Here is a 21474-nt window from a genome sequence, read left to right as displayed (position 1 = left end):
AGAAGTGAGGTGGGAGGGCATGCATGTGGGCAGCTGACAGCCATTTAAATGATAGAGACCAGGGGAAGGAGTGACCCGGCCTTTAGCATTTCCACAATGCATTGAGCTGCTTGCACAGTGCATTGTGGGACTCCTAGAGGCTGGACTTTGTTTTCCCAGTTCATTCCTTTCATCCCAGTTCTGCTAGTTGTGGCACTCTAGCATTATGCCACACTTCTAAATCAATCAATGCACGAAGAGTTGAATTCAGGGAGTTGCGACGGTCAATAAACCATAAACCATGTTCAGTAGCATCTTGCAGGATCATGCACTTTATCTCCCAGTAGCCTTGACCTTGTTTAAGGATTACATTTGTACTAGCCTTAACCATGGCTAGTTAAGGGGAGGGGAGCAGGGATCCACACTTGCGCAGTGCATCATGGCATTTCCAGGGGCTGGGATGACACATTTTGGCCCCCAAGCCTCCCTGCTGCTTGGTTGCATGGGGAATCAACTGGCTGTGCGGAGAGCGCACAGAGATCTTCAAATATTCTCATTCGGGGCACTTGAATTCATCTCCTCTCCACCATGCCACCATCTAGGGGCGTTCCCTTGCCGTGTAGCTGCCGCTATAACTGGGAAAACACGGATGAACTATTATATTGGCCCCACGCTTCAACGGATAGCATTTTCTTTGTTACTGAGGTCATAAAATTGATACTCCATGGGAGCCAGGGTAATGGGATAGGAAACTATTGCAGGCGAATACTGCAGCTTTTATTAGAGAAAAAGAAATTGAATGTAGCTACTAAAATAATATGACTAATGCTGTGAAATGTGCAAAAATGTTGTATTTGGAACCATCCCTTTTCATGTTGAAGGCGCAATCAAGCGCAGACCAGTACCGCCTCTGTAACTGGCTTCCCACCTCTCTTTCAGGCGGAGGTGTGCTCAGGAACAGTAGCAGAAGTAATCCAGTCTGTCGTGAATGGTGCAGATGGTTGCATCTTTTGCTTTGGTCATGTCAAGCTTGGTGAGCTCCCAAATTCATTACAGTTAATTACTATGTCAGCCTGGTAATTACATGCTGTCAGCTCCTGAAACAATAAACCTGGAGTATATGAATAGATTAGAATTTCTTTTTAATTAGCTTTGCAAACTTCTCCCGCTTTATTTCTGTGCTGGGACCTGAAATGTATTTCTTTTTCTTTTTAAAAAAATCCATTTGAAAAAGGGTAAAAGGCAGCCCCATGTATCTATATATTAGCTTCTTCAGGAATCGGTTTTTTGTAGGGACAGGTGGGACTCCATTCAAACTATCCAAGAGGCCTTGAGAAATTAATTGGCTTTGGACAGAAAAAGTTAGCCATGAAAAAGAAATTAATTGAGCCAAATACCAAAGGATTAATAATGAAATGTGAAAAAGTCACTCTTTACATCTGTTCTCTCCCATTGTCTATAAAATGTGTGGTGTTAACTATAATCTAAGGGCATGTTTGAACAGGGTGGTTTTTTTTCCAAGGTCCTGTATCAGATTTCTGAATGCCAGATGGCATCCACTCATAGCCCGTTCCTGGCCTCCTAGCTGGGGAGAGCTGCCCAAGACTCACGGGGTTAGTGTGGGTGGTGCAGTTAATGGATTTGGAAAACCTCAGGGCTGGAAGAATACTTCCGGTTCTTAAGCTCCACTTCTGAGTTGGTTACAGTGGGTGTTCTCAAGCTTGGATTGCCAGATGTTGTTGGACTGTAATGTCCACAATTCTTCAGCCATTGAAAACCCAGGTATGAAAACCTGAGGATTACAGGGGAAATCAGTTGAAGGGCCACTGAGGCGCTTCACATGATTGCTGTGAAGCGCCTCAGTGAGGTCTGCGGGGAGAGTGGGCTTAGCCTGCTCTCCCTGCAGACAATCGCGGCAGAGCCCTGAGCGGCCGGATCAGCCACCCACACGACTGCCGGCTCCATCATGGAGCTGGCGGGGGCTGCGGGGATTGGGGGCCATGTGGCCCGTGGATGTCCCGCGCGAGTGCGCAGAGCATCCTGGAGAGACCACCAAGCCCGGGAGGCTGCTTGGCGCCTCCTGGCTAGGGGTCTACTTGTGTGTCGCCACGCATCGCGGTGACACTCGAGCAATGAAATGAGGTTAAAGGAGCGTTAACCTCATTTAAGGGGAAGGTGTTTTAGGCGGGCTAGGCATCTTGGGAGCACCCACGAGCCCAGTGGCTCCCATGATCGGGCTAAGATCCCTTAGCGGGATAAGAAGCGGGCTAAGATCCCTTAGCCTGCTTTCCATTGAGTTTGGGAATAACCTGACTGCCAGTCAGTGTAGACAATACTGAGCTACATGGACCAATGGTCAGTGTAAAGCAGCTTCCTATATTCCACTGTCGCTTTGTAAGTCAGGATGTCAGCCAAGGTCCCCAATGCCTCACTTACTCACAAGTAGTTCCCATATTTCTCTCTATGCACATGAAATGTGCAGGAAAGGGAGGTGCAGGTACTGGGAGGGCCAAATGGGAAAAAAAAACTTCCTCCAGTACATAGGAACATAGGAAGCTGCCATATATTGAGTCAGACCATTGGTCTGTCTAGCTCAGTATTGTCTTCATAGGCTGGCAGCGGCTTCAAGGCTGCAGGCAGGAATCTCTCTCTGCCATATCTTGGAGATGTTGCCAGGGAGGGAACTTGGAACCTTCTGCTCTTCCCAGAGCAGCTCCATCCCCTGAGGGGAATACCTTACAGTGCTGACACTTCTAGTCTCCCATTAATATGCAACCAGGGTAGAACCTGCTTAGCTAAGGGAAAAGTCATGCTTGCTACCACAAGACCAGCTGTCCTTTCCTTAGACATGATATAGTAGAAAGAACTGTGCTAATGAGCAGAACAACCCCCACTCCCATGCCGGGGGGGCTAGCTGACACTGAGGTTATGGCTGTATCCTTAATGGGCCAATTGGGCTTCCCCTTCCCTTCCCTCTAGGCAAATCCTACACAATGATCGGGAAAGATAGCTCTACGCAGAGCCTTGGGATTGTCCCTTGTGCTATTTCATGGCTCTTCAAACTCATCAACGAGCGCAAGGAAAAAACCGGGACCCGTTTCTCAATTCGAGTGTCTGCTGTGGAGATCAGTGGCAAAGATGAAAACCTTCAGGATTTGTTATCTGAAGTAGCCACCGGCAGTCTTCAGGACGGACAGTCTCCCGGGGTTTATCTGCGAGAAGATCCGATATGTGGAACACAGGTATAAGATCTCGGGGCAGGTTTGAAAGCTTGGCTTCCCCTTGTTTCCTGTTATCCCCCCCACCCCACCCTTCAAATTCCTTTTATCTGACAACAATTCTCACCATTTTAAAAGATGATATTTTTTAATTGCTTTTTCATTTTTAATCCCCAGTCCCAGAGTGTACATATTTGTTTCCATTAGCACCCTAGAGGCTTTCTCTGTTCAGAGAGGGGAGATCGTTCACCTCATCCTAATTAGTTGTTTTCTTGTTTATATGCCAGCTTCAAAATCAAAGTGAATTGAGGGCCCCGACAGCAGAGAAGGCTGCTTTTTTCCTCGATGCAGCGCTGGCGGCCAGGAGTACTAGCAAACCCGAGTGTGACGAAGAGGACAGGAGGAATTCACACATGCTCTTCACTCTCCATATCTATCAGTACCGCATGGAGAAGAGTGGCAAAGGGGGAAGTACGTTGGTCTGACTGCAAATCACTTTATTCTTGTGCTTATTTTTAGACTGACATTCAGTTGCATTATAACCCCAAATTAGGTGGGCAGGCGGGTTAAAACGTGTTTTAATGTTTGTTGCTTTTCTGATAGTCTGCATGTCATTTTAAACTTAGAGGTCATTCACACAATCCAAAACTGTGTTCTACCCGGGTTTGGGAGCTGTGTGTGCTCCCAATTTTCAGTTGTGTGGAAGCAAGGTAGGAGGAAAAACTGATTGTGTGGAAGCAAGGTAGGAGGAAGAGCTACCCAGGTTGTCCTCTTACCTTGCTTCCACCCAACTCAAAATTGGGAGCACACAGAGCTCCCAAACGCAGGCACAACATAGTGAGCCGGGTCTCACGATCAGTAAGAACCGGTTCATAAGAGTGAGCGGGGAGAGCGGGCTGAGCCTGCTCTCCCCACTCACAATCAGAGCAAGAGCCCTGGGCGGCCGGATCGGCCACCCACATGATTGCCAGCTCCATGACGGAGCTGGCGGGGGCTGGGGAGCTCGGGGGCCACATGGCCCCTGGAAGCTCCAGTATGCCCTGCGTGAACGCGCAGGGCATACTGAGGAGACCCCCGGAGCCAGGAGGCAGCTTTTCGCCTCCCCTCTGGGGGTCTACTTGCAAGCAACCGCGGCGCGGAGTAACCTCTTGCTCCACAAACCTGGTTTTAGGGCAGGGGTCGTTAGGCGGGTTACCTGCCTAGGAACCACCGGGCCCGCAGCCAAGCCTGGTGGTTCACACGATGGGGCGAAATCGGGCTAGCAGAGGCTAGCCCGATTTCACCCCATCGTGTGAGTAGCCTCAGTGAGGCTATTCTCACGATGGGAGAAAAACGGGCTAAAGGAGCCCAGACCAGTTTTCTCCCATTGTGAGAAGCCCTGGGCTCACGGGCAGTCCTGGTGGTTCTCTGGCAGCTAGCTCGCCAGTGAAGCCCTCTGCTTAAACAGAGTTAGCGGAGCAAGCGCTCTGCTAATCCCATTTTCCTGATCGTGAGTCGCCACGGGGTGGCTCCATGCTGTGGCGACTCGCAAGGAGACCCACGCTGGGAGGCTAAAACGAGCCTTTGTGCGGGGTGTCCTGGGACCTCTGGGGGCCAGGTGGCCCCTGATCCCTGCAGCCTCTACCGGCTCCATCACGGAGCCAGTAGTCGTGTGGGTGGCCGATCCGGCTGCCCAGCAGCGAGCGACTGCTTGTCTGCAGGGAGAGTGGGCTGATCTGCTCTCCCCACAGAACCCTCTCAGGCACTACACACAGCCTCAGTGAGCCCTTTCTCACAATCAGTGAGAAAGGGCTAGTGGGGAGGAAGCATTAATAAGCTTACCTCCCTGTGGACGATCAAGGGCTCCTTCTTGTGCAGGCAGATCTCCCACCCAGGTGATTGCTGACTGCTACCAGCAGCTTGAAGGGTCAAGGTGCCAGGATGCATTGCCCTGCCCTGGAAACTCCCATAATTCATCACACCTTATGGGGATCCCCCCTCCCCAATGCTGACTGGGAGTCTGCTAGGCCTGGCTGCTTGCCAGGTGATCAGGAAAGCGGGGTTAGGCGACCACTTGCTCTCCTAACCTCTTTTAGGAGGGTGGCTCCAGAGGAGGGTTTGCCGCCGAGGCACTGCCGGGATCGGGCCCGATCCCAGCAGCACACACGCACAGGCAAAACCCAGCTGGGTTTCCTTAGCCCGGTTTTGTCTCCACGTGTGAATAGCTTCAGTTTCTGATTGTGAGAATGACCTCGCCAACTAATTTTAAACCAGCCTAATGGTCAAAAGAACCCTGGGAATATTGATTTTTCTAAGAGAGTTGTCAATTCTCAGTCTTTGGGGAGAGGTTGCTTGCCCTCTCAGACAATTATACTTCCCAGCTTAGTTCCTTAGTTCAGAGCCTTGACTATTAAACTGCGTTGAAACTGGTTTAAATGTATATAGTATAGACATGCCGTTAGAAGAACACAAAAGGAGTGGGTGGGAATCAGAGCTTGGAGGAACAGGGAAGGTTGGTTAGGACAGTATCGGCAAGACTGAGCTCCAGTTTCCTGAAACCTGAAAGAATTACTAGATGGGCAAAGTATCAATTTCAAGTTATAAAGATGGTTGCAAGTGGTCCGGATCTTGCTGTAGGTATCCATATGGTGTTTTCTGTAGAAGCACTGGTTAAGAAGCGGAAAGGGAGTCAATTCCTTGCTCCAGGGGTTCTCAAATTTGGGTCCCCAGTCCTCGGGAACATATTTTCAGTTAAGGGCTTCTGGGGGATGGAGAAATCATTGAAATCGTGTGTCCCCCGTACCCTAGCACCAATGCTTCATTAGTCAGGACGCCAGCCTATAGGACAGTTCACATGATTGTTAGTTGGTTAGGAAATCTATCTTACCTGAGTTTGGGAGCTGGGCACACCCCCTTTTAAAAAATTGTCTCTGAGTGCAAAACAAGGTACGAGGCGGGGAGTGTGATCATTTGCCAAGTCCCAGCTGGGTAGACAAGCCTGCTTTCCCAGATTCAGTCCCCAGCATTGGAATGAGGTGGGAGGGGAAACCGTCCTACCCAGCTGGGGTACTGTTTCTGTGAACTGCCCCACTGCATGTCAGTTTCATTCAGCACTGTCTTGTTTTAAAACTTTTGTTCATTCCCTTCCCCACCGCCCTTCAAAGCGTACCTCCAATCAGTTCTCCATTTCCCCCCATTTTGTCATAAAGGTGGGACGGTGAGAATTGATCAGGACCAGAATGGATGAGGACAGCTGCTGAAAGTTTTTGTGTTATTTTACAACCCTTTCCTAGTAATATTTCTATCTATCTATCTATCTATCTATCTATCTATCTATCTATCTATCTATCAATCAGATTTGCATACCACCCCAAGCTTTCGTCTCTGGGTGGTAATAACCCCTTTCACTCTGCTTGTGTTTGTGGCTGAGGTGTATGGATCCAGTGATTAGCAAATGCTGCCAGTTCCCTGAAGTTTGCATTTCGTTGATACATCAGTATCACTGCGTCTGCCATTCAGCACAGAGGTGGACCAGCGATTAACCTGTGTTGTCTTTGCTTTGCAGTGTCAGGTGGACGCAGCCGTTTGCATCTCATTGACCTCGGAAGCTGCGAGAAGGTGCTAAGCAAGAGTCGGGAAGGAGGGGGTTCCCTCTGCCTGTCCCTGTCTGCCTTGGGCAGTGTCATCCTAGCCTTAATCAATGGTGCCAAACACGTACCATACAAGTAAGTGGATTTTCCTTCCCACTGGTTTAATGGAGAGGTATCAGACTCATGGGCTGACATCCTGACCGATGCTGTTAATGCAAGGCCGTTGTGCTAAGTCCGGTGAGCTGGTCTTGTGGTAGCAAGCATAAATTGTCCTCTTTGCTAAGCAGGGTCCTCTCTGGTTAGCATTTGAATGGGAGACCACATGTGAGCACTGTAAAATATTCCCCTTAGGGGATGGGGCCGCTCTGGGAAGAGCATCTGAGGTTCCATGTTCCCTCCCTGACATCTCCAAGATAGAGCTGGGAGAGATTCCTGCCTGCAACTTTGGAGAAGCTGCTGCTATCTGGGTAGATAATACTGAGCTAGATGGACCGATGGTTTGACTTGGTATAAAGCAGCTTCCTATGTTCCTATGGAGCTTGCGTTCCAGACTAGTGTTGCGCTGTTGCAAATATGTTTGTGCTTGCGCAGCAAGGTATGCAATCCGTTACATGTTTCATATGTTTTGCAGGGAGCTTTTGCACAATAGCACAATTCTGAAAAATCCCTGTGACACAATGCAGCAACAATATCTTCTTGCACTAGCACAACTTCATTTGTTGCGCAACTGCAGCATTGGAATGTCGGCCATGTTTTTGAATTTAGTCTGCTTTTCAGTAAGTAGCTTCAGATGGTCTCTTAATGATGACATGCCGTCAGAGATGATACAAGGTTTCTAACCCCTGTTGAATCCCCCACAAAACACCAGAATTTCAGTGAATTGCTGGGAAGGAATACTGGGAAGGTTGCTCTGGCTGACATGCAGAACAAGGATATACCAGTGCAGCGAGAGAACAGCCTAATGGAACTTCCCAACTAACTGCACCGGTGCACTGGGGAAGTGACAATTTTTGACGCCTTTCCCAGAAATCCCTCTGTACCACTGAAAATATGCCCCTGAAGATCGCACAACCCTCGGGGACATATTTTGGGTGGCACTGAAGGCTTCTTGGAGAAGGGGAGGGCATCAGAAATTGCCACTTCCCTATTGCACCAGCTCTCTTGCTTTGCTCTGTATGTCAGCCACTGTTTCGAGTCTTGCACTCTTACCAATACATTACACTGGCTTTGAAGTGTTGTGCCCAGCTTTTCTGTGAGCCTGAAGCTTCCATGCACGGGTCTTTGGTCAAACAAGTAGTGCGCTTAGAGCTCCTAAAGAAAGAATTGTACGTACCTCAGGCTCCCACATTTGTGCGTCTGCTTTGTCCCACAGAGACAACAAACTGACCATGCTGCTGCGAGAATCGCTCGGGAACATCAACTGCAGGACAACCATGCTAGCTCACATCTCCGACTCCCCAGCCAATTATGCAGAAAGTCTCATGACCATTCAGCTGGCCTCGCGCATCCACCGAATGAGGAAGAAGAAATCGAAGGTTGGTGTGCCAAAGTAACAAAGCCGTGTGGCATTGGAAAATAATTCTCTTTGCTCCGCAGAGGGAAATGTGGAATTTCTAGATAATATGCCTCGACTGCCATATCTTGACCCGGAGACCGTACCTGCTGTTTAATTCCTCTGAGAAAGGAAAGTGGGTTGCAGCCCCAGTGTCCCTGGCACCGGGAGTCAGCAAGCTCAGTCAGGATGGGTGGGCTGGCATGGCCCTGTCAGTGAAGCACAAGGGGTTTTCCTCGTGGGTGCTCAGCCACAAGGATCCATCAAGGGCAGAGTGGACGGCACCCACATTAGAGAGAACGCTTCTTCAGGATTCTTTGGGGTGGGAGGATCTCGCAGGAGGAGAGATCCTCGTAAGCCATCTTGCTAACTATCAGGAGACAAATAAAACAAGATCAGTGATAGGAAAGGTAGCCCAGCACTGGGGCTGTCTCCCTGCAGGCTGTGAGGCAGGGACAGCTAAGGAGGCAGCCCCCAGGAAAGTGGCTTATAGGGCAAGTGGGAATAAAAGTGCCAACCTCTGTTCTGATGACAGAGGCCCCTGCAGGAACATGAAGGGCTGCAAAAAAATATCCCTCTCCCCTTTGTTTCTGAAGTGTACACCTAAAACTAATGTTCTAGAAATTCCTTAACTAGGGGTGTGCAGAACTGGTTTGACCAATTCGAACTTGAACTGGACCGGCCTCAAAAAAAGGCGGCCGGTCCAAGTTCAATCCGAACCAGGCTTGGTCCAATACAGACCGGTTCGAGGTCTATGTGTGTAAAGAGGACTCTGGTAAGGATTCCCCTTTTCAAGCAAAGAGGTGGGGGGATACTTTAAAAGTGTTCTAAGGGTGGAGTGTGTGTGCGTGTGTACATGCCAGAGGGCACCTTACTGGTTCTGTGGTTGTCATCATCAGCGGCTCCTCTAAGCCCTGTCGGCGCTATCTCCCTGAAGCGTGGGCCAGCAACAGCCCGGTTCCAGCCTCTGCAGATGCACGGAGGTAACGCAAATGGTCCCCACACATCCGTGGAGGCTGGAACCGGGCTGCCACCAGGCTGCGCTGCTTAAAGGGGGGTGCCGGCGGGGCTGGAAGGAGCCACTGCTGACAATGATGAAGCCAGTAAGGTACCCTCTTGCTACCCCAGCCGCCCTTAGAACACTTTTTAAAGGGTTCCCCCACCCCTCGAGCACAGCCCTCGAACTGGGTTGACCAGACTGCCGGCTGGTTTGATCAAACTGGCTTGCAGACCGGTGGTTCAGTTCAAGTTCAGTTCACATTCAGACCGAGCCGCCTGAACCGGTTACGTGAACACCCTGACTATTAACAGATCAATTTCTTTTGCTGACTGTGTTCCAAACCAAGATGCAGTTCTGATTTATTTATTTTTTTAATGACACAGTAAAGTGGGAAGTCTTTCTCTGTCTGTCCCAGTAGGTCTGGCAATAAGGGCACTAGGGAGGAGCCATTGTGGCTGGGGATGATGGGAGTTGTAGTCCAACAACATCTGGAAACACAAGGTTGGGAAGCCCTGCCCTAGTTAATGCATCTAACCTTGTTTTTCAGCAGACATTGAGGTCATTCACACAATCGAAAACTGTGTTCTACCCAGGTTTAGGAGCTGTGTGTATTCCCAATTTTTGATTGTGTGGAAGCAAGGTTAGAGGAAAACCTGAGTAGAAGTGATTTTGTGGAAGCAAGGTAGGAGAAAAAGCTACCCAGGTTTTCCTCTAATCTTGCTTCCACACAATCAAAAACTGGGAGTACACACAGCTCCCAAACCTGGGTAGAACACAGTTTTCAATTGTGTGAATGACCTCATTGAGGCTGTACACACGATCCGTGTGTAGAGCCTGGGAGGGTTCTGCGGGGAGAGTGGGCTTAGCCCACTTCCCCCGCAGCCATGCAGTCCTGGGAAACCAGATTGGCTGCCCACACAACAACCAGCTGTGTCATGGAAGTCCCAGCATGCCCCATGTGAGTGCACAGGGCATTCTGGGGGGACCCCTGATACCGGGAGGCTGTTTGTAGCCTCCCGGTCAGGGGTCTATTCGTGTGTCACTGCGCGCCGGGAAACGAGGTGAACAGAGTGCTCACTCCATTAACCTTGTTTTAAGGGGAGGGTGTTTTAGGTGGGTTAGCCGCCTTGGTTCCCACGATCACTGGAAAGCGGGCTAAGCTCCCTTAGCCCGCTTTCCAGTGATCGTGGGAATAGCCTCATTCTGTGGTAGGTGAGTGTTCCCTGACCCCATGAGTTCTGCTGTTCCAATTTGTAATTTGATTTGGTTTTGTTTTAATATGCTTTTGTCTTTTGTTTTAGCTGATTGTTGGCTGTTTGGGGGGCCCTTTTGAGAGCTAAAAGATGGGATCTAAAGTAGCAAATAAATGAATAATGCTAAATAAAATGCATTTTTATTCTTTTTATGAATGACAGTATGCATCCAGCTCATCTGGAGGAGATAGCTCATGTGAAGAGGGCCATATACGAAGACCTCCTCACCTGAGACCATTTCACCCAAGGACCGTAGCTCTTGATCCTGACATTCCTGTACTGAATATTTCCAGTGAGCCAGATTATTCCTCGAGCAGTGAGCAGTCCTGTGACACTGTCATCTACGTTGGTCCCAATGGCACAGCTTTGTCAGACCGGGAGCTGACGGATAACGAAGGCCCTCCCGAGTTTGTGCCCATCATCCCTTCCCTGAACAAGAAGAGAAGCAAAGACAACTTTGCTCTTGCGAAAAGCTCCGACAAAGACCATTTCAAGTGCAACACATTTGCAGAACTGCAGGAGAGGTTGGAGTGCATCGACGGAAGTGAGGAACCCATGAAGTTTCCTTGCGGTGAGGCCCCCCCGGCATCTTCCAGCAGCCCGCTCCCAGCAAGTGCAGAAAATGGACAGTCTAAACCCAAACCATCCTCTCCTCCTGGAGGATTAAAAAAACCACCTTTGCCGGAAACGGGGGCTCCTAAAAAGGGGCATAACCTTTACTTCCAGCACAACGGTGGTTGCTCTGAAAAGAAAACCCCTCCTTTAAAAATGGAACAGGCCAAGCAGCAAAGCAAGCCTGAAGGCAAGAGAGCAGATTCAGATGGGGAGACCATTTCCAGTTCCTACCAGTTACCAACGTGTCATGCTCCGAGGAGTCAAGAGCCCAGTCAAGCCACTGCTGAACCCATTGTAAAAGAAAAATCCTCATACGTGAAGAGGCCTTTGCCCAGCCCTGCCCCTCCACCCCCACAACAACAGGAGTCTTCCCTGAAGACCAAGCAAAGCTATTTGGAGTTTGAGCACAACAATGCAATCAGGACTCCACCTGTGGGGATGAGTAAGCAAGTGACTAACCTGTCGGAACCTAACGCCAGAGGAAGCACATTTTCGGCAGGCAGCAGCACTGAGCACCAAGGAGATGGCATAGAAGTCCATCGATTCCGGTCATCTTTCCGAGGCAAATGCTTTGACCGGGATATATTGACGACGACGGTGACTTTGCAGCAGCCTGTAGAGCTCAATGGTGAGGATGAGCTTGTCTTCACAGTGGTCGAAGAGCTGTCCATCAGCGGCATCTTGGATAATGGACGGCCCGCCAGCATCATCAGCTTCAATAGCGACTGCTCGCTCCAGGCCCTCGCATCTGGCTCCAGGCCAGTTAGTATAATTAGCAGTATAAACGATGAGTTTGACGCTTACACCTCCCAAGCAAGTGCTACGGGTGTCAATATCGATATTGTCGTGCCCTTTGCCGAGGATCCGTTTTCTGGCGGCAGTAGACGTTCCTCCATCAGCTCGTGGCTCAGCGAAGTCAGCATCTGTACGATCGAAAGCGGCGGAGGCCGGTCGGGTGACAGTTTTCTTGCTCAGTCCTCTTACAGCTGTGGCAAGTCCGAGGAGCCTTTTAACTTGGGTTCTCCGAATGCCCTGGTTCCCTTGAAAGCTGCTCTGAACGACAGCGGGTTTTGCTTCTCGGAGCTGGAGAGCGAGAGCATGAGTTCAAGCCAAGCATCTTCAGGGGTCAACAGAAGCCCTCAAAACTGCGACTTAGCCAAAGCATCTCAGACAGAAAGTGCTCTTTGCCTCACTGACCAGCCAGCAAAGGTTAGGCCCCCTAACTCACAAAGCACACTGGTGATAGAAACCATACACTCGAGTCTTCCCCGGAGAACAAAAACTACCTCATCTTCGCCCCACAAGACCGCCACCCTTAGTTATAAGGAACTGCAGAAGCCACCTATGATGTTTGAAGATCCCTGGTTGGTTCGCAAAGACGACCGTTTGGACGCAAACACTGCGAGACTGTTGCTGTCTCCAAAATCTCACCTCTTTGGTGCTGAGAAGCAGCTGGCCAAATCCGCCCAACATCCCGGCAGTTCGGCAAGGCCAACGAAATCCCAGACGATGCTCACCTGCTCCCAGAGGGTTGTTGATGGTTGTGAAATGGCCTGCAAGTCTTCCAGTGGTGCTGCTAAGAAATCGGATGCCCTCGCCAAAATGCCACAGCTCAAAAGAGGAGCCACTACACTGGGTGTGGTTGCAGTGTCGCACAACAGTGCTACGGATGGCATGAGCCGAGGAAGTGCTGAAGCCAATTTTGCCACTGGCAGCCTGAAGAAGAAAAACGGGCAGCAGAAATCGAGCATGCTACCCAGACCGAGCGGGACGATACCTCCAGCACCCCCCGTGCGCAAGTCAAGCCTGGAGCAGAAAAACGGTGGGATGCCAAATGGTGGAAGCAAAGCTGCAGGATCAGAGCCTGCTAGGGCCGTGACAGCCAAAAATGAGGATGTCGATTTGCGATTGAGGGCAGGGTTGTGTCCCAACGAAAGCACTGGTAGCAGATGCAACCTAAAGGGAGACCACTCTTTGCCAAAAGCGACCTCAAGTCTGAAGGCGAAGGCGTCAAAAAGTGAAGCTGCCCATCGCTATGGGAGCCACATGTCCCTAGAAAGATGTGACAGCCTGGTGTCTGTAGGATCCAAGGCCAGTTTGGCTCGTGAAAATGGCAGCGGCTGCATGAGCAATGGCAGAAGTGGCCGGTTGGTCCCAAGGCTGGGTGTTCCTCCCATTGCTTCTGGCCTGACATCCCCTCCATCATATACCACGCCTTCACCCTGCAAAACCAGTCAGGCCAAGTGTACAGCAAGCCAAAAGGCTCCAGCAAGTGGGAACAAAAGCCGCAGCCTTTCGGCCAGCGGGTCCAAGTCTCTGAGCAACTCTGTGAAATCACTGGCGCAGTCCGTCGGGAAGACCTCGAGCATCCCTTTGAGTGGGAAGGCAACCCCGCGGTCCATGCAAGGTGTCAGCAGCAAACCCGGCCGGGGCACCATCATGGGGACCAAGCAGGCCATTAGGGCAGCCAACAGTCGGGTCAATGAGCTGGCATCGGGGAGTTCGGTCAAGATGAGCCATTTCCGAGGTTCGACAGACTCAGATAGCGGCAACGACAGCGGGATTAACCTGAGTGATGAGAAGTCACAGGCCCTGGTACTTCCATCTCCGTACAGCAAGATCACTGCTCCGAGGAGACCCCAGCGCTACAGCAGCGGGCACGGGAGTGACAACAGCAGCGTCTTGAGTGGGGAGCTACCGCCAGCAATGGGTCGAACTGCTCTTTTTTATCATAGTGGTGGCAGCAGTGGCTACGAGAGCATGATCCGCGACAGCGAAGCCACTGGCAGTGCATCCTCGGCGCATGATTCCATGAGTGAGAGCGGGATGTCTTCACCAGGTCGCATGAGAAGTTTGAAGTCCCCAAAGAAGAGGTCAACAGGTAACAAACAATCCCCACCCCAAGATAAGAATTCATTTCCTTGCATTGAAATAGGGCTTAAACAAGTCTGTGAAAACATGGGGTGTGAGGGCACAGCTTAGGCCAGAACTTTGCAACTTCGGCCCTCCTGCAGATGTTGGCCTACAATTCCCATAATCCCTGGCTATTGGCCACTGTGGCTGGGGATTATGGGAGTTGTGGTTCAAAAGCAGCTGGGGGGCCTAAGTTGAGTAGGTCTGGCTTAGGCATACGTGATGCTGCCTTATTCAGAGTCAAGCCGCTGGTCTGTCTCATTTAATATTGTCTACAAGGATTCTCAGTGTTGGGTCCCCAGATGTTATTGGACTACAACTCCCATAATTCCCAACCAAAGGCCACGGGGGCTGGGGATCATGGGAGTTGAAGTCCAATAACATCTGGGGACCCAGCGCTGAGAATCGCTGGTCTACATTGACTGGCAACAGCTCTCCAGGACTTGAGACGGGTTCCCCTCAGCCTTTTGTATGCACAGCCCATGGTTTACCACTGAGCTATGGCCTCTCCCCACAGCCATGCCTCCCACAAGGTGGCTGATAAAATGTTTTCCCAGACTAGTCCCCCAAACGGGATGTGTATCAAGGCTGCAATACATGAGTGGCAAGTGAGAGGCATGAGATCGGCATGCATGGTCAGAAGAAAGGTGCTGAACTTGAAGCCTGTGCTTTTGATTCCCAGGTCCTGCCACCACATCTGTTTTAGCTCATGATGGGTACTGTAGGTTTCACATTATGAGCAAGTTGCTCATAATTATCATATTGCATTGGTGGGGGGGGGGCAGTGTTTTGCACGTCAGAATTGCTCCACCCTTCGGGAGGCATGGGAAGTAACCATATACAACAAAAGCTCACAGGAACTTTGAGCACCCCTCCCATGTGATCTCACTTCTGATGTTACTGAAGTGATGTGGGAAGTGGTCACAGAGGAGTAGCCATGCTTCTCCCAAAATATAGCAGCTAACCATTTGTTGCAGAAAAGAACACTCTGCACATGCTCAGAAGCACTCAGACCTATGCAGATGCAAAATATATGTGCCTGGGGTTGTAGTTCAACAAGATCTGGAGAACCACATTTACCCAGCCCTTCTCTATGATAAAGACAAATACTGGAGGGTCAGGGGACTCTGACCTGGGTGGATTCATAAGAATAACCCTGCTGGATCAGGCACAAGAATGCCCATGTAGTCCAGCATCTTGTTTCACACAGTGGCCCACCAGTTGCCTCTGGAAGCCTACAGGCAGTAGTTGAGGGCATGCCCTTCCTCCTGCTGTTACTCCCCTGCAACTGGTACTCTGTGGCATCCTGCCTTTGAGGCTGACAGTGGCCTATAGCCCTCCGACTAGTAGCCGATGATAGACCTCTCCTCCATGAAGTTATCCAAACCCCTCTTAAAACCATCCAGGTTGTTGGCTGTCACCACATCTTGTGGCAGAGAATTCCACAAGTGGATCGTGCATTGTGTGAAAAAGTACTTCCGTTGGTTGGTCCTAGATTTCCCGGCAATCAATTTCATGGGATGACCCCTGGTTGTAGTGTTATGTGAGAGGGAGAAGAATTTCTCTCTATCCACTTTCTCCACACCATGCTTGATTTTAGGGACCTCTATCATGTCTCCCCGCAGTCGTCTTCTTTCTAAACTAAATATCCCCAGGTGTTGTAGCCTAGCCTCATAAGAGACGTGCTCTAGGCCCCTGATCATCTTGGTTGCCCTCTTCTGCACCTTTTCAAGTTCTTCCCTGTGTAAAAGCTGGAGTTCTGTCTTGAGGTGAGGCTAAAGACTTCCCAACCACACCTGTGGCAACCACTGGTCCATCTAACTTAATATGGTCTTGCTTAGTATTGTCTTGGGATTAAAAGGGGGGGGGGAGAGAAAAAACCTTCAAATTAACATAACTGTTCCTTTAATATGCTATATTTTGGGGCTATTCTGATGATCTGCAAAAATCGAGTTAGGAGAGCCTAGCCCGATTTTTGCAGATCGTCAAAACCACTGGGCTCGGCTGCGAGCCCGGTGGTTCTAGAGCGGGTAACCCACTCAGGAACTCCTGCCCCAAAAGCATGGGGGCATGGTTTTCAAAATCATGAGTAGCCATGGTGCGGCTTTGCGCCACACCTACTCACAAGTAGACCCCCGGAGGGGAGGCGAAAAGCCGCCTCCCAACTCCAAGGGTCTTCCCAGTATGCCCTGTGGCCCCCGAGCTCCCCAGCCCCCACTGGCTCCATCTTGGAGCCGGCAATCCTGTGGGCGGCCAATCCAGCCGCCAGGGCTCCCTCCCCGCTTGTGAGCTGGGAGAGCGGGCTTAGCCCACTCTTCTCGCTCACCGCCCCAAACCGGGTCTCACGGATCGTACAATCCATACTCTGCTAAATTGCAAAGTATCAGTCTTGTGGGTCTTTGTACAAATCTCTGACTGGCAGATCAGATCCCCTGAGTGAAAATTAAAGGGATAGAAAAGAATTTGTTAAAAAAAAACCCACAATGCACTAAACTTTGTGATTAATGCTGCTAATTAACTACAAACCTAAGGCTTTCATTAGTTGTATAGCGCATTTAGACAATCAACTGAAATTAGAAATAGATTGGAGATTCACTCGTGCAATCAGTTCCGAGCAGCTTCCTTGCACATAAGTGTCTAGCACGCCTAACATGCCATCCAGCACTGACAGAAAAGAATCAAGGTAATAGAGTTTGGTAGTGGACAAGTCGAGTTAAAGAGCAAACCACGTCCTCAGAATCTTGAGGTGTGTCTCGCTAAAGTAGGGCTTTTTTCAAGACCATTTTGTTGAGTCTTTGCAAAACTTGCCTCAAACTAGGTGTGCAGCTAATTGCGTCAATAAGAGGCATGCTTAGAGCCGTAAATGCTTCTTGATTGATTCAAAGAATCCGCAGGGGACGGTGGTTCTGTCTGGGACAATGGCAGACAGGTGGGGAACATTAGTCCTTTTCCATCACTCTGTTTTTCCATTGAAATCCCTCCCCAGCTGCTTTTGCTCCTGAAGTAGCTATCTTTAGGTAGGGTTTGTTTGTGTGTTTCTGTGTGTTTGGGGAGACCCATGGACAAATTCCCGCTCAGCCGGGAGGTTCATTGGATGACCTTCAGGTGTCTGACGCTATTCAGACGGGGAGGCTATTCTCACAATCTCAGAAAATCGGGCTAGCCTCCACTAGCCCGATTTTCTGCGATCGTGAGAACCACCGGGCTCGGCTGCGAGCTCGGTGGTTCTGGAGCAGGTAACCTGCTCAATAACCCCTGCCCTAAAACCAGGTTTGTGGAGCAAGCACTCCGCAAACCTGGTTTTGAAGATCATGAGTGCCCACGGCGCAGCTTTGCGCCACGCCTACTCACAAGGAGACCCCCGTAGAGGAGGTGAAAAGCTGCCTCCCGGCTGGTTTGTGCTAGTTTGTGTCCCCCAGGGTGTCCCCTTTGCTGGTTTGTGCTGGTTTGCAAAGGGGACACCCTGGCTTGCATTCAAATGGGAGGCTACGAAGCTCCCATTAGGAGGTTAATTAGCTTAGGCGACTAAGGAAGCCCAGCCCAGTTTTGCCTGCGCATGTGTACCCCTGGGATCGGGCCCGATCCTGGCAACGCCTTGGTGGCAAACCCGTCTCCACAGCCTCCCTCTAAAACAAGGTTAGGAGAGCAAGCTCTCTCCAAACCCCATTTTTGTGGTCGTCTGCCAGCATTGGCTGCCCGCTAGCCCTCTACATGTGTGAGCACTGTCAGATATTCCCTTAGGGGATGGGGCCACTCTAGGAAGTGCATCTTCATGCTTGCACGCAGAAGGTTCCAAGTTCCCTCCCTGGCTTCTCCAAGATTGGGCTGGGGGAAACTCCTACCTGCAACTTTGGAGAAGCCGCTGCCAGTCTGTGTAGACACTACCAAACTTGGATGGACCAATGGTCTGTCTCGTAGAAGGCACCTTCCTATGCTACCTCGCAGTATTTTGCTGCTTAGCTGTCAGGGCTCTTCTCCAGGTCTGGGATTCCACTGAACTCTCACACACCTTCTGCAGCTTCTTCTTCAGTCTTCTTGCCTCTCTCCCTTCGGTCTTTCCCGCCATCCTTTTTCCAGCCCATCACCCTCTTTCTCCCTCTTTCCCTCCATACGAGAGAAATTGGATGAGAGAAATTGGACAGAGAAAACTCTTTCTCAGCTCTGCTCCCCGCCCCCCAGTAAACTGCAGACAGTACACTCAACAAACAGAGAATCACTAAGCTCAGCTCGCCATCTTCCTTCAGCTAGGTGCCCTGGTTAACCACCCAGTTTTCCCCACCCCAAAGGCTGCCCATGCTTGCTCTAAGACTAAAATGGAGCTGGGAAGAGCCATGTAGGTTGTTCTGAACTGCTTGGAGAAAAGATGGATTGCAAATGTGATAAACAAACTGGATACGCACACACAATAGGGCGGCACTTCCTGGTCGTGGTAGCCAATTGTCTTCATTCTGCGACCAGTCAGTTTCAAATCCTTGACTTCAGCCTTCATAGCTGCTCTCTTTTCATAGCACATCAACCTCTTAAGTCGCTCCTGCAAATCAATATTAACGGCTGTGTAAAGTTGCACACATATTGAGAAGGTATTACGGGCTGATGGATTTGTATGTGGTGTTGCCCCAGGAAATGCTATATAAGGTCTCTTCGAAAATGACAAACAGTTTCTTTGTTCAATTGGAATTGTCCTCTGTCAATAAATTATAGCGTTCCTTTTGGAGTGCTTAGTGCGCTGACATCCCTAATATATTCAGAAGTTATTGTAGGGTTTAGTTCAGAAAATAAAGATGAAGGAAGGAGAGCACAAGAAAGCTCCACACTTCCGCCTTTTCCTCTCTCCTCTATTATTTAGGAGAGTGAGAGACAGAGGAGCACAACACCATTGGTTCTCCTGGACCTCATAATTGGGAGGATAACATACACTGAATTTCTTGTTTCAAATCTCAGCTAAGCCCGGGAGACTCTCTCTCTCTCTCTCTCTCTCTTTCTCTCTCCCCCTCTCCCATTTTAGATGATCACTGACGTTAATTGGCAGTAGCATCAGAAGAAACAGAAGAAGGTGTCTGATATACTGTGCAACGTTACATGCCTATTGCAGAAAATGTGCACACAGCTACTCAAGTGCATCCTTCCTCAAGCGCGAAAATGGCATAACCATAGCTTTGTTTTCAAAGGCTGTACTGTGACATGACTCAGCATAATTTTTGCACTTGCGCAAGAGTGCTCTAGCGCAACTGCGCAAATGTTACATTGCAATGCACACATAACATTGCACACACTGAGGCTATTCACACGATTGTAGAAAATCGGGCTAGCCTCCGCTAGCCCGATATTCTACAATTGTGAGAGCCACCAGGCTAGGCTGTGAGCCTGGTGGTTCTTGAGCAGGTAACCCACTCAAGTAGCCCACCCCTGAAACTAGGTTTGCAGAGCAAGCGCTCCGCAAACCTGTTTTTTTTATCGTGAGTAGCCGTGGTGCGGCTCGCGCAGGGCATACTGGAGCTTCCGGGAGCCGCACGGCCCCTGAACTCCCCAGCCCCCACCGGCTCCGTCATAGAACCGGCAATCGTGTGGGCGGCTGATCCGGCCTCCCAGGGCTCCCGCCCTGATCGTCTGCGGGGAGAGCAGGCTTAGCCCACTTTCCCCGCTGAGCTTCCCAAACCGGGTCTCACTGATCGTGAGACCCAGCTCTATGTCAGCAAGTACTTTTTCATGCAGTGCTCAGTTCGCATACAGAATTTATTGCCCCAAGATGTGCTGACAGGCACTAGCATACATAGCTTTATAAAGAAGGCTTACATGGCTGTTAGCCACAATGGAGAAAAATGGAGCCTCTGTGTTTAGAGGCAGCATACCTCTGATTGCTAGATTTGTTGTGGTTGTCTTTCTTATGCCCTGGTGGGTGAGTGAGAGACAGGAGAGTACAGCACCATTGGTTCTCCAGGACCTCTTAATAGGGAGGAAAACATTGACTGAATCTCGCCTAAGCCCCAAACCACTCTTGCATTCAGCTCCTAGTTGGAATATGGAGATAACTCTGCTCTACCTTATAGGGGCTCATACCCTGATGAATGTTGCACATGTGTAAGAACGTTTTGCACACACAAGGGGGCAGGGCAGATTTTTGCTGATCCCCCTTTCTAGATTTTTGCTGATCCCCCTTTCATGAACAAAAAATAGTGGTTTGGTTTGAATTTAGATTGAATTCAGCTGGGTAAGAACTGTACTACTTCTCTTTCTGCCCCTGCCCGGCCACCCATTCGCTGCTGAACTGGCCCAGTTCAAGTTGAACCAGTTCGACAGCAAACGGTTCATGTAACCCATACCCTTTTCCTCTGATGCCCCTCCAAAAATATGTCCCTGAAGGGGATGGGGGGCATAGCTCAGTGGTAGAGCATCTGCATGCTTGCATGCAGAAGGTCTCTGGTTCAGTCCCTGGCACCTCCAGGTAGGGTTGGGAAAGGCTCCTGCCTGAAACCTGAGAGAGCCGCTGCCAGTCAGTGTAGACCATGTTGAACTAGATGGACCAATGATCTCACTTGGTATTAGGCAGCTTCCTATATTCCCGTGCCCAACCCAGAAGTCTGCTTCTTGGTCATATTACAGTTTGACGGAATGTTGGGAGAAAAAATGTGGAATGCTGGGTAGGGATGTGCCCGAAGCGCAGTTCGCGTCATTAGCAAGCACATCCACGCGTGCGGCAAAACACGGGGTTACTGACCATGCAAATGGCATCCACACATGTGCATGCTAACAGCGCGCGGGGCTTTTTGGGACATTCACTGCCTCAGCAGGAACCCAGAAGGGCAGTGTGGAGAGTAGGTAAGCACATGCTTTCCGCAGTTTCCTTTCTAATTTCTCTCAAAGTGCTCGAACCGTGCTTCGAACCACGGTTCCCTTAATGTTGGGAACGGTATATAAGTATCACAATATCTAAATGGTAAGTGTAGCTGGGTGTAAGCATGTAAGCATTAAAAAAAAAAACTGGCTTTGCTAGGGAAAGAATGCACAAGAGACTCCCTTGACTTCCCCCCACTGTCCATCTCAGGTTTCCAGCGCCGTCGGCTGATCCCGGCTCCTCTGCCCGATTCCGCATCCCTGGGGAGAAAGCAGAACGTCACCGGCCAATGGGTTGATCTACCACCCTTGCCGGGCACTTTGAAAGAGCCATTTGAAATTAAAGTTTATGAGATTGATGATGTGGAACGATTACAGCGGCACAGACAAGAGGAAACGGAGGTCAGCACATATTTTACAGCTATGAAAGACAATTTAACTTGCACAACATACCAGGCCGGATCGTTGCACCAGCTCACGGCATTCGGGGAGAATGGACTGCAATTAAAGTGCTATCATTATCAATTTTTACAATTCATATGTT

At 50.0% G+C, this 21474-nt stretch overlaps 1 protein-coding gene across 3 annotated transcripts in view; it reads left to right on the top strand.

Moving 5' to 3' along the window:
• The window catches only part of KIF26A (kinesin family member 26A), a 240406-nt gene that overhangs the window by 208404 nt on the left and 10528 nt on the right, over positions 1-21474 (top strand). For all 3 annotated transcript variants that reach the window (XM_053282826.1, XM_053282825.1, XM_053282827.1), the window contains 7 exons: positions 919-1012; positions 2959-3221; positions 3485-3668; positions 6742-6901; positions 8139-8301; positions 10734-14067; positions 21142-21332. In XM_053282826.1, coding sequence (XP_053138801.1) covers positions 919-1012; positions 2959-3221; positions 3485-3668; positions 6742-6901; positions 8139-8301; positions 10734-14067; positions 21142-21332 — 4389 coding nt within the window. The remainder of the gene's footprint in view (positions 1-918; positions 1013-2958; positions 3222-3484; positions 3669-6741; positions 6902-8138; positions 8302-10733; positions 14068-21141; positions 21333-21474) is intronic.

This window comes from Hemicordylus capensis, chromosome 1 (genome assembly GCF_027244095.1).
Source record: "Hemicordylus capensis ecotype Gifberg chromosome 1, rHemCap1.1.pri, whole genome shotgun sequence".
NCBI classification, from domain to species: domain Eukaryota; kingdom Metazoa; phylum Chordata; class Lepidosauria; order Squamata; family Cordylidae; genus Hemicordylus; species Hemicordylus capensis.
This window is presented reverse-complemented; position numbering and strand designations above follow the sequence as displayed.